Genomic DNA, 20,104 nt, shown 5'->3' with positions numbered 1-20,104 from the left:
AAAATTTGGTGCTACGCCCCTGCATGTAACCATATTTTATAACCACCCATTGTTTCTGCCAGACTGTGAAAAGGAGAAGCACATGGGAAAAGTGGTTATTTACCATTTTTGGCTTGTCAAAGTAAAATTTTAGCATAACAGATGTAATGGCTGTTTCATCAAAGCAAATTTGTCAAGGTCTAAGATTATTTATGATGCATATTGGTGATTTAGCAACGTATAAAACCATGCAAGTCATTTAGATAAATATTATCCTGAATTAGTAAACTAGCTAGCTTTTCCTAAAATGGCAGCTATGGGGCAAAGTGAGTCAAATGCTGTGGGGTAAACTGAGCCACTGAATTTAATTTAAATCTGTAGTATAAACTGGTGTCATTTCAATTATGCAACTGGTTTAGTTTATCTTCATTTTTTAGTTTATTTGATAGGAACAGTGTACAAGTACACCAAACCCTTCTCTGATACGAACCAGAGGATGTTTAATCATTTATATCTTTCCACCTGTAGTCTCTAATGGCCTAACATGGTCGACATTGCAGAAAAACTACCATGTCAAGACTGAAATGTTTATTAGTTTCAGTGACATTTATTCATTCTTATTTAGTTTTAATTTCATTTTACTCAACAAACTCTCTGTTTAGTCTGTTTATGGGAAGGTTACAACTTTTGTGTTCAACATATTGTTTCAGAAATGCAAACAATTAAAAATACTGAAATTTCAACTTCATTTGGTTGGTTTTATATTGTTTAATTTAGCTTTAAAAAAAATTGTAAAATATTTTAACAAAGAATATTTGTAAAAGGAAATGTGATTATTATATTAGTTAATAAGCAAAAAAATATGAGCTGCATTTTATTAATCGTCAGCTAATTTAAAAATCAAAGACCGCAATAGGAGAGAGCGTGGCAAGATCATTTAATCTCATTACTTTTAATGAAGATTATTGTGTTTTGAGCGCCTGAGACTTATTTTCAGTTTGATTTGGGGCAATTTGCACGTTGTGTTGCTGAAGAGATATCAGCTGCTCATCTGCGGTGATGCGTACTGCAGTTGCGCTGTCATATCTGGCTATAACATGTTATATAGACTATAACACATTTATTCTTTCAGTATTTTTGGGAGGAGTTAAATTTACATAAGTGGTTTCAACAACCAGATGCATTTGTTTGAACGATCAGATTAATATCCGTTTCGAGTGCATTTCTGAGGGCATTTAGACCTGGTCCTTTCACAATCAGATATCTATCTGATAAGAAAAAATGCATGAAGTGACCAGGTGTAAACAGGCCCATAGGTACATTATCTTTAAATTTTCGCATGGGTTTGATTCAGATTCAGTTAGATGGTCAGTTTACACTCACCTACTGACTCGGCTCAACTTACCCCTAATCTGGGGTAAATTAAGTCAGAGGAACACTTTTTTATAAGAAGCCATATTTTTAGAACCCTAGCTTTGTCATCGATGTATTTTGATCATTTAAAATGATAGGAAACAATTACTTTAAATACTTTCATTGTACTTCTGCCTCATTTTCCTTATCTTGAGGACCACATAAGTGTAGCAAATTAGCTCAAAATAAATATTAATAATTAATCATAACTAGTTATAATTAATTATAAATAATTGGATAAGTTAATAAAATTAACTTAATGTAATAAAATTAATATTACAATCAATTAACCCGTTGTCCAATGAACACACAGTGTTAATTGTTTATTACTTCTAAGAAATTTTCATTTCCAGGTTATAGGAAATATCAATCTTATTGTACAGTACTACTAAAAGCCTGTAAGTCAGGATCTGCATGGATAGGGACTCCAGTATATGAGCATGAAACACGGACAACTTTACATGTGACATAAACGAGACTTTATTAACTAGACTAAACACTTAACTACTCTAACATTCACACACATACAGTTTACCAAGAGAAAGAGAGAGCTAAAGCAGTGTACAGAAAAGCAAGAGGTTACAGCATTGTTGGACATTCAGCAGATCAACAGCCTTGAGCAAACCATCAGTTTAGTTTTAACAGGCCCTTCTTTAAAAGGGGTAAGGATACTTAATGTATCCGATAATAAGACTAAGTGGTAACACTTTACTTGAAGGGGTGTGCATAAGACTGACATGACACCTTCATAATCTTGACATGACATGTGTCATGAATATGAAGGAGGTTTTATGAATGTTTATGACAACTGTCATTAAGTGTCATTCGCTCAATTATGTCATTTTTAATGCAAAGATGACATTGTTTGAGATGTCTTTGTTACGACAACTTGACATAAACCAACACATCATAACCTGTCATAAACATGATATAGCAGATTAATTATCAAACTTAAAAAACTACTTAGCTTTATGGGTTAACATTACATGACATTATTTTGGTAACACTTCAGTATAGAGAACACATATATAAAGGATTAACTATGATTTTCCCCTCAATAAACTCTTAATTTACTGCTTATTATAGCTAGTTGTTAGGTTTAGGTATTGGGTAGGATTAAGAATGTAGAATAAGATCATGCAGAATAAGGCATTAATATGTGCTTTATAAGTACTAATAAATAGCCAATATTTTAGCCATATGAATGCTAATAGTAATAAGCAACTAGTTAAAAGACTCAAAAAAGATGACACTGTTATAAAATAATGGTAACACTTTATTTTAAAGAAATTTGAAATTGTCTATTATCTGACCTTCTGTTGGTGGAAACTTAAAAAAACAAAAAACAAACAAAAAAAAAAAAAAAAAAAAACATGAAATGAAAAATAGTCATGACGCTGTTATAAAATTATTTGTCAGAGTATTGTCACTTAATGACATTTTAATGACAAGTTCAATTTGTACCACTGTACTTGAGCTCAAGATACATATTCATGACACTATTATAATGGCCTCATGACAGCCAATGTCAAAACCAACCACATGACAGTTTAATGCAATGTTAACCCATAAAGCTAAATGATGTCAAGTTGTCATGACAAAGACACTGACAGGTTATGATGTATTGGTTTATGTCAAGTTGTCATAACTCGGACATCTCAAACAATGTCATCTTTGCATTAAAAATGACATAATTGAGCGAATGACACTTAATGACAGTTGTCATAAACATTCATAAAACCTCCTTCATATTCATGACACGTGTCATGTCAAGATTATGAAGGTGTCATGTCAGTCTTATGCACACCCCTTCAAGTAAAGTGTTACCGACTAAGTTTGATACTTGCATGTCTCTCCAAGTTGAATTAAAACTGTCCTGATGCAATTTGTGGAGGCTTCCGTTGAATCTTTGCTGATATTGTCTTGATGAAAGAGAGCCAGTTGGATTCAGAGGATCTTTGGTGAATGGAAGGTCTAGGCCGAGGCCTGGCACAAGCTTGGGGTTCCTTAGAAGCTTCTAGCTTCTTACAGCATCATCTTGACGTCAGCATTTGTCAGTAAAAAAGAGGAAGAGGAGGAAGAGCAGGAAGATTAGAGGGTTTGATCTTGTGATCAGTGAATATAAGGGGTGGAGATTTCACACCCTCTTGAGGTGTCTGAGCCAATAAGGAGTTTCCCTTTCAGAGGGAAGTTTTACGAGTCTTTGTTCTGTAGCAAGATATTAGCATAAGACACTGGATTGGGTGAATGAGAGAATAACCTTCTAGATTCTTACAATACTAATGTGTCACAGAGTTAGTAACATGTAACATGAATTACCAAATAGGAAACGAAAGTTGGAGTCCATAGATACCAAACATGCTACCAATGTGATCTCAGTTAACTATACATTTGCAACTCTGGAACATTAATACCACAATAGTTCAAAAGAGAGAATTAATACATAGAATAAAGCCTATAAAAGGAAAGTCATGAGATGGGAAATTTGGATACATGTTTATACATTTCCCAAGTGGTTATATAGAGAATATAAAGGATTAAGAGAGTTTATTTGTCCTTCTCAGAAAGAATGAAGTCAGAGTCACTAGTCTCCACAAAAAATTCTTTCTGATCATAAAAGTACCAAGTATCTGTAACAGGACACCTAGTTCTGCCTGTGGTTTAGCTACGTTTGGGATGATAGTTGCAGTTTAGGGGGATGGGTTCACAGAACTTTGATAAAGTGAGTTTATGGGTAATTCATAATTGTGTGCCTGATTAGTCCAGACGCTACATAAGTAAAAAATGGCTCATCTTTCCCCACTCTTCCCTGCACACTCTGGGGACATCAGAGACATATTTTACATCTTGTAAAATGGGGTATAATAGGTCCCCTTTAAACCAAAAGCTTCACTGGGTTGGTTACTCGCTCTCGTTCTCATTCTCATTCATATTTAAATTCATTCAAATAAGTGCAATCTTACCTGCTACTTTATTTCACTTCAGAATTAGAAATGGATCTAATCTAATCTAACGACTGTAGATATAACAACAAACGCAAATTACCTTTATTTTCCGGTCTATATCCGTTCAGTCAGAATTCGCGCTGCAATACATCCATGACACTGACAGCTGTTAACTTCATCTATCCATTCTGGCAGATGATCATGGCCACCCGACATGAAATATATAAATAATTTTAATAGCACAGCCATTCAAAACCCGAGGGTCTACCATGTGCATGGGAATTAATGTAAACACAGATATTGGATACCAGTCGCATCTAAAGTGAACGTAAACACACTGGCCAAAAAAAATTGGATATGGTCACAAGATTGGATCTGCGCATTAAGACTTGCAGTGTAAATGCATTTTTTGTTTTAGCACAAACATCACACAGCCATCCTAACAGAACAAAAATTGCATGTATTGAAACATTATTTCTGATATGATCAACATGTGAGATTTGTGATATTATTGGAATCAGAATATAAATATTTCATTCAATATTATTTTTATATTTTTATAACGTCCGTGTCACAGCTGGATTTGTGAATCAGTCTTACCTTCATGACGACTCAGAGGATCATGAGAGGATTCAGCAAAGGACACAAGACAATACTATAAGTATGTATTTAAATGGACAATCATTATATTAAAACCAACATTTATATTCACATTTTCTAGAATAACTTAATCTTAATTAGTACATGCATCATTATAATAATAATAATAATAATAATAATTTTAAATGCCATGTTTAATCCCAAATATTATAATCCATTTCCCAGGATCAACTTCATCTGAACGCAGGATTGTTCTTCTGGGTAAAACTGGATCAGGAAAGAGTTCAACAGGAAACACCATCATTGGTAAAAAGTGTTTTAAGGCTGATGCTTCATCAGGGTCAGTTACTAACACCTGTCAGAGAGGAGAAGTACAGACTGATGGAAAGAAAATCTCAGTAATCGACACTCCAGGCCTGTATGATACGACAATGTCAGAAGAGAAAGTGAAGACTGAAATAGTAAACTGCGTCAAGATGTCTGTTCCTGGTCCTCATGTGTTTCTGCTGGTGGTCAGATTGGGTGTGAGATTCACAGAAGAAGAGAGAAACACAGTGAGATGGATTCAGGAAAACTTTGGAGAAGCTGCTGCACGTTACACCATCATTCTGTTCACTCATGCTGATCTTCTGAGTATATCATTGGAAGAGAATATCAACAGTTGTAATGATCTCAAGGCTCTTGTTAATAACTGTGGAGGCAGATTTCACTCATTCAACAATGAAGACATGAAGAACCGTTCTCAGGTCACTGAACTGATGGAGAAGATTGAGGAGATGGTGAGGAACAATAAAGCACCAAACAGTAATACAGACTACTACACCAATAAGATGTACCAGGATGCTCAGAGGAAGATATACAGAGACCAGTTCTGTAAGTGTTTGGGGATTTTTGCTCTGCCATTTATTTATATATTTGTGGTATTTTGTTTTAAAGACACAAAAGACACAGTGTTAAATTAACAGCCCTCAGTGTACCTGTTGGTTTGACCCTTTACCAACTCACTTAGTCAAAGCCTGCTTACCATCTTTATCTATATTAAAGGATTGGTTCACTTTTAAATAAACTTTTCCTGATAATTTACTCACCCCCATGTCATCCAAGATGTTCATGTCTTTCTGATGAAAAACATTTTTTGATGAAAACATTCCAGGATTATTCTCCTTATAGTGGACTTCAATGGCCTCCAAACAGTTGGAGGTCAAAATTACAGTTTCAGTGCAGCTTCAAAGGGCTTTAAATGATACCAGACGAGGAATAAGAGTCTTATCTAGAGAAACCATCAGTCATTTTCTAAAAAAAAAATATAACTGTATACGCTTTACATAAACAAATGATCACCTTGAACGTACTTCCGCTTTCTGCGTTCTTCAAAATGTTTACGCTGTATGTCCTGTGCCTTCCCTATTTTGATCAGATTTAGATCTATTTTCATCAGATGAAGGTATCTCAGGAAGTGAAGCCAACATTGGATTTGGACATGCCTTAATGGCTTCCTACCTTGAAATGTGTGCTCCGAAGGCAGCATTTTCTAGTTTTCGGACACAGCCCTTGTCTAGTCTCATCATAGAAATTAGAAACTAACCACATATCTCCCCCTTGTATTACCTACCTGACGACTCCTTACCTGCTGTTCCTCTCCTCACCCAAGTCTCCATTCTCCACATCTTCGATCCCCCTTCTCCAGCTCCTTCTCTCCAGTCTTCAGTTCTACTTGTCCTACTCCAAATACTGTGTTCATCCTGTAAGAAAAGAAAGTGTTTGTTATCTATTCATCAGTGCCTGAGAAATGTGTGTGTGTGTGTGGCAACATATCTGTTTATTATTTTACTGCCCTAACTATGAGTAGGCATACATAGCTATGCAGCAAGCTTAACACTCCTCCAAAAAAGACTTGAGACAGAACTGAATCCGAGTGCAATTTAATGGAAGTGGTCTAAAACTGCAAAAAACAACAACAGAAGCATAGATGAGCATAAGCAACTTCTAATACATCCACTTTCAATGATAAATAGCACAACATACATAGCAATAGTGTAAACAACATTACAGGACACACAGCTTACATTTCCCGCAGTATGCAAATGTTCACACAAGCTTTAAAATGCAACATCATTGAAAGATTCTTGACAATAAATACCCAGATTACAACATGAATCCAACAAGCTGAAGAGTGCTTGATAGTTTTATATATACACATGTACACTCAATTAACATCTCCGAATACAACACCATGATCTATAACTAGTGATGGGACGGTTGATACCTGGGCTCCGATGCTCTGACACAGTTTCAAAGCACTATTGTATCACACAGTGTACCGATGCTTGTATCGAAATGACAATACCACGTGATTGATGACGTTTAAAGCTTCAAACGTCATGCAGTATCGGAAAGTTGAGACAGCTGGTTTGAAAAATATTGTCGCTTCACTGATGCATAAAGGAAAATGCATTTAATCATGTTTTATTGCTGGAGACCCTGAACAGAACATAAGGATTAAGCAGCCAAAAATATTTTTGATCAATTATGATCACATCATTGACATGAGTTGTGGTCTCATTGTCACTGTTACGAATTCCACAAACACAGCCTTCGGTCGTAACATAGAGAGCGACACATTGTAACATGTGTCGCCCGGAGTCCCGTCTCCTGCTCCCACAAACACCACAATGTCACCAGTTGAGTCAGAGAGGAAGTTTGTTTATTTCTTAAATAAAGAAAATAAAAGGATGACTTTAAGTCCGTGGGTCGGCCAAAACAACAAACAAAAGATGGGGATCTACCTACTTTTAAAGATATTCCCTGGAAAAGAGATAACAAAAGAAAAACACAAGTCTTACCTCCCTGCTTACAGGATAAACAGGAGAAAATAGTAATTAAACAAAAAAGGGCCTCCCACTAACAAACGGTCTGCATGGTAAAGGGCAATACTGGCCTATACGGCTAACAATTTGTACTCCACACCAGGATTTACTTTAAAGGCTAATCCAGCAGCGTCACACACACTCGGCTGGTACAACAACAGGAAGCAGGAGAGGGAACTCATCGAGCAGTATTCCCTCCAAGCTTTTATCCACTGAACGATTCCCGGATCCACCCACATAAACAGCTGCACCTGTGTTCACAACAATTAGCACGGAGCAACAGGGGGAGAGAGAGAGAGAGAGAGCACTTCACACACAACTTTTGCTCCACACAACGTTACACGATACAAGTAAACACTCAGCGACATTCAGACACGTAACAGTCACAAATGAATTTAGATGAGATTAGATCAGACAGAACTGTATTGATCCAAGACAAGAGTGATTCTTTCTTTTCCCAGAATAAATGATATGTCACCACTAAATTGCAAAACTGGAGCTGAGAACAGCATAATTATCCTCCGGCAGTGTCTTCTAAACATACCTGTTCGTCCATCGCAATAACCATTCTGCTGTTTTCAATACAGCTTGACTTTAACCTTACTTACCATCTGTAACGAAGCGGGACTCAGGCAGGGATCCATTTGCAAGCTTTATTAAAAGGAGTGCATAGTACAACAGGCAGGGTCGAACGGGCAAACAGGAATGGTATAGAACAGGCAGAATCGTGGTCAGGGTACAGGCAAGGGATCAAGGCAGGTGGATATCACTCACAGAACAGGTAACAATAAACAGTCCAAAGGCAGGCGGCAGAGAATCGTAGACGAGAGGTAGACAGGATCGGTGACAGACAGGCAGATAATACAGGATAATGCTCAGAAGTGTACACTGTGGCAATACAAGATCTCGCCGTGTGTGGATATGAGTGGCTTAAATAGTATGGATAATGAGCTGCAGCTGGGTGTGGTGATTACTGATTAGTGTGGAGTGAGTGCAGGTGACTGGCAGGGACGATTATGGGAATTGGAGTCCAGGAAATGACAGGAATCGTGACACCATCTCTCTGGTCTGTGTATCCTGACAGAATTTTTAGGGGTGTGACGATTGTTTTGAGCCCCCACATTTATCAACTTATGATCATTCATACGATGGGACTGGCAGTATTCGAATGTTTCCTTAATCACATGTAAACATCTGGCTTGTAATCGCTCAAATTTTGTTTAAAATTCTTATTGACAGGGTCTGCAATACCTAGGATTATACTGCTGGGTGGAAGTAAATCAGGAAAGACAAGTGCAAGAAAAACCATTCTGGACAGAGATGAGCGAAGAAATTCACCATATTCTGCTACAAATTCCAGTGAAGTACAAAAAGTACAGGTGGATGGAAAGATCATGAAGATAATCGACACTCCAGGACCGATTAATGCACCAGAAATTGTGAAATGCATCAAGATGTCTGCTCCTGTTCCTCATGTGTTTCTGCTGGTCATCAGACTGGATAAGAAATACAAAGATTCACAGAAAGCAATGAAATGGATTGAGGAAAACTTTGGAGAAGCTGCTGCACGTCACACCATCGTTTTGTTCACTCACGCTGATCTTCTGAGCAGTAGATCATTAGAAGAGTATATCAACAGATGTAATGATCTGAATGCTGTTGTTTCTATCTATGGAGGCAGATTTCACTCACTTAACATTAAAGACATGGAGAACCACTCTCAGGTCACTGAACTGATGAAGAAGTTTGAGAAGATGGTGGAGGTGAATGAAGGACGGCATTATACCTGTGAGACACTTCTGGAAGCTCAGAGGAAGATGTTCTGTAAGTGTGTGTTTCTGTGTTTTCATTTCATGATATATTGAGCAGAGTTTCAGTCTCTGTGTCTGTTTCTTTCATTTTGTATTGATATCACCTGTTGAGTCTAGTCTTTATTGTAATTTAATTCATTATATTTTTAATGTGTAAATTGTGATTGCTTTGTTTTAATTCACATTCTGATTGACAGGGTCAGGGAAACCCAGGATTGTGATTCTGGGTAAAAGTAAATCAGGAAAGACCAGTGCAGTACAAACCATTATGGGCCGAGAGCATTTAGAGAGAAATTCAGCAGATTCTGATACTAACACCTGTGTGGCACATGAAGCACATGTGGATGGAAAGACCATGAAGATAATCGACACTCCAGGACTGATTGATGCACCAGAAATATTTAAGTGCATCAAGATGTCTGCTCCTGTTCCTCATGTGTTTCTGCTGGTCATCAGACCGGATGAGAGATTCACAGAAGAAGATAACACAGAGAATTGGTTTCAAATAAACTTTGGAGAAGCTGCTGCACGTCACACCATCGTTTTGTTCACTCACGCTGATCTTCTGAGCAGTAGATCATTAGAAGAGTATATCAATAGGAATAATCTGAATGCTCTTGTTTCTGTCTATGGAGGCAGATTCCACTCATTTAACATTAATGGCATGGAGAACCACTCTCAGGTCACTGAACTGATGAAGAAGTTTGAGAAGATGGTGGAGGTGAATGAAGGACGGCATTATACCTGTGAGGAGTTTCTGGAAGCTCAGAGGAAGAAGTTCTGTAAGTGTGTTTCTGTGTTTTCATTTCATGATATATTAAGCAGAGTTTCAGTCTCTGTGTCTGTTTCTTTCATTTTGTATTGATATCACCTGTTGAGTCTAGTCTTTATTGTAATTTAATTAATTATATTTTTAATGTGTAAATTGTGATTGCTTTGTTTTAATTCACATTCTGATTGACAGGGTCAGGGAAACCCAGGCTTGTGCTTCTGGGTAAAAGTAAATCAGGAAAGACCAGTGCAGTAAAAACCATTATGGGCCGAGAGCATTTAGAGAGAAATTCAGCAGATTCTGATTCTAAAACCTGTGTGGAAAAAGATGCACATGTGGATGGAAAGACCATGAAGATAATCGACACTCCAGGACTGATTGATGCACCAGGAAAGAAGATGATGGGTGAAATAGTCAAGTGCATCAAGATGTCTGCTCCTGTTCCTCATGTGTTTCTGCTGGTCATCAGACTGGATAAGAAATACAAAGATTCACAGAAAGCAATGAAATGGATTGAGGAAAACTTTGGAGAAGCTGCTGCACGTCACACCATCGTTTTGTTCACTCACGCTGATCTTCTGAGCAGTAGATCATTAGAAGAGTATATCAATAGGAATAATCTGAATGCTCTTGTTTCTGTCTATGGAGGCAGATTTCACTCACTTAACATTAAAGACATGGAGAACCACTCTCAGGTCACTGAACTGATGAAGAAGTTTGAGAAGATGGTGGAGGTGAATGAAGGACGGCACTATACCTGTAAGACATTTCGGGAAGCTCAGAGGAAGAAGTTCTGTAAGTGTGTTTCTGTGTTTTCATTTCATGATATATTGAGCAGAGTTTCAGTCTCTGTGTCTGTTTCTTTCATTTTGTATTGATATCACCTGTTGAGTCTAGTCTTTATTGTAATTTAATTCATTATATTTTTAATGTGTAAATTGTGATTGCTTTGTTTTAATTCACACTCTGATTGACAGGGTCAGGAAAACCCAGGATTGTGCTTCTGGGTAAAAGTAAATCAGGAAAGACCAGCGCAGTAAACACCATTATGGGCCGAGAGCATTTACAGAGAAATTCAGCAGATTCTGATACTAAAACCTGTGTGGCACATGAAGCACATGTGGATGGAAAGAGCATGAAGATAATCGACACTCCAGGACTGATTGATGCACCAGGAAGGATGATGGGTGAAATATTTAGGTGCATCAAGATGTCTGCTCCTGGTCCTCATGTGTTTCTGCTGGTCATCAGACTGGATGAGAGATTCACAGAAGAAGAAGATAACACAGAGAATTGGTTTCAGGAGAATGTTGGAAAAGCTGCTGCTCGTCACACCATCATTCTGTTCACTCACGCTGATCTTCTGAGGGGTAGATCATTAGAAGAGTATATCAGACACACTCCAGATCTAAAGGCATTTACTGAGAGTTTTGGAGGCAGATTTCACTCATTCAACAATGAAGACATGGAGAACCGCTCTCAGGTCACAGAACTGCTGGAGAAAATTGAGAAGATGGCAGAGGAAAATGGATGGAGTTACTGCACAAGTGAGATGTTCAAAACAATTCTCAAAAAATTTCGTTATCTATTTACTTTTGCAGCAAGCCTGGGATCAGCAGGAACAGCAGCTGTAGTAGCAGGAAGTGTCTTACTAGTAACAGCAGAGATAGCAGCAGGACCAGTAATATTAGCTGCAGGAGGATGTGCAGCTGTAATTGGAGGATCTGTAGCTGCAGGAATGTTTATCTATAAAAAATATTTTAAGAAAGATTAGGACACTTTGCTAACCATTTTATGCATGTCTGTTGTAATGGTCACAGTGGTTGTGGAGAGATCAAACAGTAATACATACAACAGGATTAAAGTGGCTAAATATGCCCACTAATGTTTATATCTTCAGTATAATTATTCAATCAGAGGGCTTAATTTTGTTGTCTGTAAATCAAACGTTTCAGGTTTATTGTATGTACCCACCTAACAAGTTTTTGTTCTAAGAGAGTTATCCAAACGGTTTTGGTTATTGGTTTTGGTTGTTTTGGTTATGGGAATGTTAACATGTCCAGTTTTCTTAATGTCCATGTGCTGTTATGCTCAAAGTAATTCATTGGTTTGAGTAGGGTAAACTTACATTAAACATATTATTTCAATCAAATGTTTTTGTGCAAGATTAATGTTAAGTGAGATATTTAATCATGTTTATGTTTAGCTCTGCTAATTTAGAAGAATTTCTGTTATGTTGGGATTTTTGGGGGGGTTTGCCAATATGGTGACAAGTGGAGCATGAGCTTAGTTTGAGGACAGATGTACTATTTGTTAATAAATTATGCAGCTCAATTGTTTGACTAATGTTCTTTGATTCTTACTATTTCCTGCATTTGTTGTGACTTTTTAGCAGCTAGTTTTATGTTCAGAGTTGATCTGTTAATCTGAATATTTTTTGAATTTTAATAAAAGATTCATACACTGATTCTTCATGTCTGTGTGTCTAAGTAATACAGTAAGAGGGGAATCTTTTATGCACTAAATGCTTTTAATATCATGTAAATAATTGCCACAACATTGCTGAATCACATAGCTGCTATTATGAATAATCCAAAATTAATAACACATTACCTATATAAACAAAGCTTTATACCAAAAATAACTGCTGAAGGAATCCAAACAAGACGTTCAATGCCATAGTATTCAAGATAGCCTGGTCATGATTTCTACTTTTAAACTCCCAAAAGAAACTGTCAATAACTTTTCACCGCATCCACTGCCTTGGCCCTAACAATGATAAAACAAATGCTGATACAAAACGGTCACGTCCCATCATTGCAAAATTTGAACATTACAAACAGAAAGAACTGGTCAAGAGCAAGGGTGAAGAACTGCAAGGAACTACATTCGGACTTGATCGATTTCCATGGATGGTTCAGAACAGAATATTAATCCCCATTATGAAACAGTTTCACCAGAATGGAAGGAAAGCGGTCCTCACGGTTGATCTATATCAGGTATATGTTTATTACAAGAAACCCACCTTCTGGAATCGGAATCTCTTCACCTGCACAGAACGCAAAAGATTGCACTTTTTCTTATTAGGAAACCTGTGGACTCAATGTCCTGACAGACTGGAGTTTGAGCAACCTCCACAAACACAATAATTTAGAAAACAGAGCCTCACGACCGCTGCTACTGAATACCAACCTACTCTGCCTCTGAGCCAACGCAGAGCCTGGCAAACAACTCCCTCTTCTGAGATAAAATAACACAATGTCAAAAAAACGTTCTGTCAGGACCACTATCATCAAATATAATTGATAACTGCATAGAGTTTGTATTGGATTGCATTTACTGTACTGTAAAAAGAGTTGAAAGAGTCTGCTCAAAGATGCTGTGACGTTGTCTGGGCGGTTAGCTGAAAACCAACACAGGAAGGGGAATGAGAGCCAGACAGTTGAAGGTACAATTGTTGGTGCTGGGGGAAAATTGGTACCAGATTCAGCAGCCGGCCCCATCAGTCCAGCATTCGGTCCAGTCAGTCCAACATTGTACTCCTGTTTGGTCCCTGAGAAGTTGGCTCAGCTCTATTATAAGTGCAGTTGCCCTGTATGAATGAACAAATAAAAAGCAAGGACAAAATCAAATATAACAGCACACAAGTAACTTAAAGCTCCACTTGTGTTTCGGTTTGTATTTGGTTTGCATGAACATACAGTATATTTTGGATAAAATGTAATGTATGGCTGACATATTAAAGGGTTAGTTCACTTACTCACCCTCATGTCATTTCACACCTGTAAGACCTTCATTCATCTTCAGAACACAAATTAAGATATTTTTGATGAAATCTGATGGTTCAGTGAGGCCTGGAAGACAATTAACATTTACATTGCCCAGAAAGCTATTTAATCAGTGGTTCAGAGCGTGAATCAAACTGCCAAAGTCACGTGAACCATTGAAATTTCGAAACAAAGCCTTGTTTGCTGAAATCACGTGACTTTAACGCTCCGAACCTCTGATTCGAAACAAAACATTCGTAAAGCTTCGAAGCTTCATGAAGCAGTGTTTTGAAATTGCCCATCACTAGATATTGTTGAATAAAGTCGTTATTTTGTTTTTTTGGTCCACAAAAAGTATTCTCGTCGCTTCATAACATTAAGGTTGAACCACTTGAGACACATGAACTGATTTAAATATGTCTTTAGTAGCTTTCTGGACATTTGAATGTGTAAATTAACTTGCTGGAGAAGCTATCAAAAATAAGATATCAAAAATATCTTAATTTGTGTTCTAAAGATGATTTTTGATTTGCATCTCTTTTCGTTCAGTTTAATACATTTGTCTATTATTTAATCCAACTGAACTTAATGATTAATCAATGAATCATTTGGTACACCTATATATTTCTATAGATATTGGTTCTATAGGCATAGTTTCTATAGAACTTATTTGCAATTTCTGATATGGATAACTAAATGTAATGAATTACAGAGATGTGTACAGTAGCTTCTGATCTGATTTCTATAAACACTGCACTGTCAGGATGTCTGTAAAAGTGCCTTTCCTCAGGCATGACTTCAGCACTGACTAATGGAAAAATCCTTCTTAAAGGGTTTAAAGATTGCAAATACTTGATATTCAGTTCACTATAAATTCCTACCTGATGAGTTCAAGTAAATATGCTGGAAATCCGCACTCATTCAAGGATGTGCATTTATTTCATGCAACTTTAGCCACAAAGCAAACAACAAATTGCTTATCACTATAGCAACACTAGACTCTCCGAGCTTGCGTGAGTGAGTGGAGGCGGGGCTAAATTGCATATTCGTTGATCCATGTATATTAATTGAGGCAAGGTTGTAAAGTTACATTTAAGCTATTTTAAGGCATGAAGAATTTGTTTCACTTGAATTTTTTTTAAAATATATAATTTTGGTTATCAAAGATGAGTTAAGGGATAAAATAATTGACTTCAGGGGACTTTAAATCTGCTTAGCACTGCCATATGTAATGGGAGATCTTAATGTATTGTAGTGAAAAGATCAAAAACAAAAAGAAAATCTCACACACTATCAATGCAAGTATCAAAAAGTCTTTATTAGTCACAACGTTTCAGTCCCATGACCTCCATCACGCTGATCTAGACAAAATATTCAAAGTACAAAAATATATAAAATCAACTCACGACCAGTTACAGCAAAGAACCATCAATTATCAGTCACAATCAGTTACTACCTCATCATCATCAAACAACAAATGGGCCTCTTCAAAAATTAACATATAACACATACAAAAAAAACCAAAAAAAAAAACTGAATGATTTTTCTAAACACATGGTGTAATAATAAAACGGATACCAAAAGGGGATAAAGCCTAAAGTATAACCATCACACAAAAAACATAAAAAAATCAGTGATTTTTTTTTTCTGAGCTGCTTCAATAAAAATGTATATAATGAATGACAACAAAATCTGTTAAATAAAGCTAAATCCATAAAATCACCCACTCCCTCCTAATTTGGATTACATTTGAATACATGACAAATGAGTAAAATACAAACTATAAAAAGAACTATAGCTTAGCTGTTCACCTGATAATCAAAGTCCATAGATATCGCTCAGTGTATACTTTTATTTATTATGAAATACAATACCTCAGGGTGCATGGAATACTTACAGAGCACAAGAGTACAAACAGTTAAATTTATTTAATTGACATTTATTTGTATAGCATTTTTCACAATACATATAGCTTCAAAGCAGCTTCACAGAAAACATCCATATTACAATTTAGAGTGATCTGTTATCAGAGGTGATGGTGTTTAGGAGCCAAATGTGAAAACGCTCTTCCACCTTTAGTGGTCTGGTCTTAGATATCCTAGGTACAACCAGAAGCCCAGAGTTTAGTGATCTAAAAGAGCGTGAAAGATTGTAGGGTGTTATAAAATTCTTTAAAAACACAGGAGCTAAACCATTTAGGACCCAAAGTTCAGTAGCAATTTTTTGGTTAAAAATGATCCAAAATCAATTTTTGACCAAGTACATATCCAGTCAGTGTTCAAAACCATCTTATCTTATCTCAATTCACAACGGTAAACTTGTAATAATGTTTTATAATAAGAGTGACCTGGTGGATTTCAGCGGGAAATTCGAGCATGCAGCAGTTTATCTTTGCGTCATTACGTCACGCCTGTAAACAGAAAAAAGGAGTCCCAGCTACTTGGCTTTATCATGTGAGGATGCTGCTTGTAGCGCATCATTTATAGCCTTTTCTCACATCAATCTGACACTGACAATCATCAGTGAAAACTGAAGATTCACCCATAGTCAAAAGCAAAAGACTTCAGACTAATCTTATAAAACTAACATTACATAGTTTAACCATACATTATTTGGTCCAGTGTTCTGTCGTCACCGGCAGTGAAGCATGTCAAAACCCAATAAAGTCATAAAACTTTAAAATGCACACACAAACGTCAACTTTCAGCTGTCTGTAACACAGCCGCTCGCCATAACGATGCTTGGCTCTTTGTTGCCACGTCTGGGATTGGGATACTTTTAAACTTGTGCTGTGATTACACTACTTTTGAGATGGTTTTGTTGCGTAGACCTGAATTGGGACACAACTTTTGACGTTGTTTTCATCACAAAATTAAATTGTGTCCATTTGTACCCCTCCAGGTTTTTGTAGGCTTTTAAAGAGTCTCCAGAGTGGGATGAGGGAAAGTTGATGAGGTAGTTGTAGATATCAGGATAATGCAGGTCAGGTAAGCTACCTGTTCCTTTATCGATATACATTAAAAGCATTCCGGAGGCATTATAGGGATCGGTTATGTTTAATCTAATATATTTTGCTATGTACATGTCTTATGTTTTTTTAATTAAAGTGCGCAGTGAACTCCGATGCTGGCACCATTCATTTCATATTCGCTCCTGGCTGTCCCTGCCTGCCAGCATGGTGGCATAAACACAATGGGTCATATGACTACCAGAGCTCTATTTGGCTGGATGTGAAAAAGAAGAAGAAAAAAGACCAGGTATACACGGGTTGAATGTTTGTCTGTGCATTAGATAAGTTCAGCTGAGTCTGCCCTTATTTCTTTTAAAATGCCTGTTGCTGTTATTCCTGATTCTTTGTCTTTGCTGAAATTATTGCTTGTTGATCCATCAATGAAGGCTTGTCCCTCTCCTTGCCCATTACAAATCTACAAATGATCGTATTAAAAGATTAGTCCACTTTAAATACACTTTTCCTGATAATTTACTCACCCCCATGTCATCCAAGATGTTCATGTCTTTCTTTCGTCAGTCGAAAAGAAATGAAGGTTTTTGAGGAAAACATTCCAGGATTTTGTGCAGCTTCAAAGGGCTTTAAATGATACCAGATGAGGAATAAGGGTCTTATCTAGCGAAACGATCGGTCATTTACGAAAAAAATACAACCGTTTATGTTTTATAAACAAAACAACGTACTTTCCCGCTTCCGCATTCTTCATAACGCTTACGCTGAATGTTCTACGCCTTCCCTATTCTACTTATGGAACGAACGTGGCGCCAGTTTCGTTTTTTTCCGTAACTTGAATAGGAAAGGCGTAGGACATTCAGCGTAAGCGTCATGAAGAATGCGGAAATGGATATATATTTTTTACAATTAATTTTCTACAGACACAAAGAGAAAGGACCAAGCCTCTGCTTCTACAATCTCTTAATGAATGGACCAAATTGTTTCTTAAACAATTCCTACAGACTCCAGAGAAATGACCAAACCGTGTACTATATATTGGTGGTTCCTACAGTCTCATGAGAAAAGACAAAACCTCTTCCTTAAATGATTCCTACAGACTCAAGAGAACAGGGCCAAGCTATAAACCTTAAATATATAGCTCCTACAGTCTAAGGAGAATAGACTAAAACATTTAAAGGGTTCCTACATACTCATGAGAAAGGCCCAAGCCTTGTTACTAGATATCTATGGCTCCTACAGTCTCATGAAAACAGACTAAACCTTTTTCTTAAATGATTCTTACAGACTCAAGAGAACAGGGCTAAGCTATAAACCTTATTTCTATAGCTCTTACAGTCTCAGGAGAATTAACTAAACATTTAAAAGGTTCCTACAGACCCACCAGAAAGGCCCAAGCCTAAAATTCTCAATAGCGCTACACTGTATGTGACTACACTACAAATTTTTACTGGACTGCTTATTATTCCTTTTGAAGTAAGTTCTTTAAGAGATCTGATAAGATTCACTCACCAAATTAGGATATTTTAGACAGGATCCAGTTGATTCAAATAAATTGTATCCACAGACACAATCTGTTGATTTTCAACATAAAAACTGTAGAATCTCCAAGACTCTTCTGTTCACTTCTTGTTGCAGTTGGTGAGTTCTCTTCTTGTCAGTCTCTCCTGGCTGGCTAGTCAAATTGTTAGATTTTGCTGTGTTTGGCTGACCAGTCGTTTGGGTGGCTTGCCAACGTATTCGATTTCTCTACATAAAATAAGTAAGCTTGACCAGAGTTTTTGAGGGAAGAAGATTTTATTGAAGGTAGTAGTGTAGCACAGTTCTTCAGCGTTGAAGTCAGCATCTCAGCCTTCAAAATATCTTAACCCAAAGTTCTGTCCCACAGACAAAAAGGCTAAACACAATAGAACACTGTTAGGACCTCCAACAGGAGATCGATCTACCCTGCAATCTACTCTGAGCCATGCTGTTTCTTTGTCATTCACACTCATCAGTTTCTGTGGGTGATACGTCTGTATGGGCCATTTGGTTCATACCTTTACAAACACAGACAGAATTGATTGCATCTGAGGCACAGTCACAATGTAAATGCATCTAACTAAAGATAATGAAAATACACAATCTTTCAGCTTGGATGCAGCTGCTCGGCCATGGAAACCCACTCCATGAAGCTCTCTACGCACTGTTCTTGAGCTAATTTGAAGGCCACACGACGTTTGGAAGTCTGTAGCTATTGACTCTACAGAAAGTTGGCGACTTCTGCTCACTGTGTGCCTCAGCATGTGGTGACCCCGCTCTGTGATTTTACGTGGCCTACCACTTCATGGCTGAGATACTGTTGTTCCCAATTGCTTCCACTTTGTTATGATACCACTAACAGTTGACCGTGGAATATTTAGTTGTGAGGAAATTTCAGAAATGGACTATCACGGTACCACACTTGAATTCACTGAGCTCCTGAGATTGACCCATTCTTTCATAAATGTTAATAGAAGCAGTCTGCATGCCTAGGTGCTTGATTTTATACACTTGTAGCCTTGGAATTGATTAGAACAACTGAATTCAATGATTTGGAGGGGTGTCCCAATATTTTTGCCAATATAGTGTATATACTAAAGTGTTATACTCTTTTGGATCTTCTAGTCTGTTATTATGGGCTTTCACATAGGAGGAACCTTCCTTAGTTCTGTTCAGCTGTGTTTAAACTGTTATCTTGTTTCTGTTTCCTATTTAAGCTGTACCCTTGCCTTCACTCTTTGTCCAGTCATTGATATGTTAAGATGTGTTTGCATTGCCTGTTTGCTTGCTTTTTGAGTTAGAATATAAACATTTGAGTTTTTGGAAACCTGATTCTGTCTTCTTAAGATTACCTGCATACATTGTTACAGATGACTGGAACAAAAACAATGAACTGGGAGGAAGACAAGCTCCTCACCATCCAGCAGAACGGGTGGCCTTTGGAAAATTGTGTGGAGGAGTTCCTGT

At 37.2% G+C, this 20,104-nt stretch overlaps 1 protein-coding gene across 4 annotated transcripts in view; it reads left to right on the top strand.

The window, feature by feature from the left end:
* The window catches only part of LOC125245177 (GTPase IMAP family member 8-like), a 34,978-nt gene extending 22,124 nt beyond the window's left edge, over window positions 1-12,854 (top strand). Inside the window, exons 5-10 of one of the 4 annotated variants that reach the window (XM_048155671.1) lie at window positions 4,915-4,998; window positions 5,163-5,810; window positions 9,044-9,419; window positions 10,192-10,397; window positions 10,580-11,182; window positions 11,365-12,854. In XM_048155671.1, coding sequence (XP_048011628.1) covers window positions 4,915-4,998; window positions 5,163-5,810; window positions 9,044-9,419; window positions 10,192-10,397; window positions 10,580-11,182; window positions 11,365-12,161 — 2,714 coding nt within the window. In that variant the 3' untranslated portion in view covers window positions 12,162-12,854. Of the gene's footprint in view, window positions 1-4,914; window positions 4,999-5,162; window positions 5,811-9,043; window positions 9,629-9,812; window positions 10,398-10,579; window positions 11,183-11,364 lie in introns of all 4 variants that reach the window. The other 3 variants (XM_048155672.1, XM_048155670.1, XM_048155673.1) reach the window with 3 other exon arrangements.
* The last annotated feature ends 7,250 nt before the right edge of the window (window positions 12,855-20,104 follow it).

This window comes from Megalobrama amblycephala, linkage group LG14, assembly GCF_018812025.1.
Source record: "Megalobrama amblycephala isolate DHTTF-2021 linkage group LG14, ASM1881202v1, whole genome shotgun sequence".
Classification (NCBI taxonomy): domain Eukaryota; kingdom Metazoa; phylum Chordata; class Actinopteri; order Cypriniformes; family Xenocyprididae; genus Megalobrama; species Megalobrama amblycephala.
This window is presented reverse-complemented; position numbering and strand designations above follow the sequence as displayed.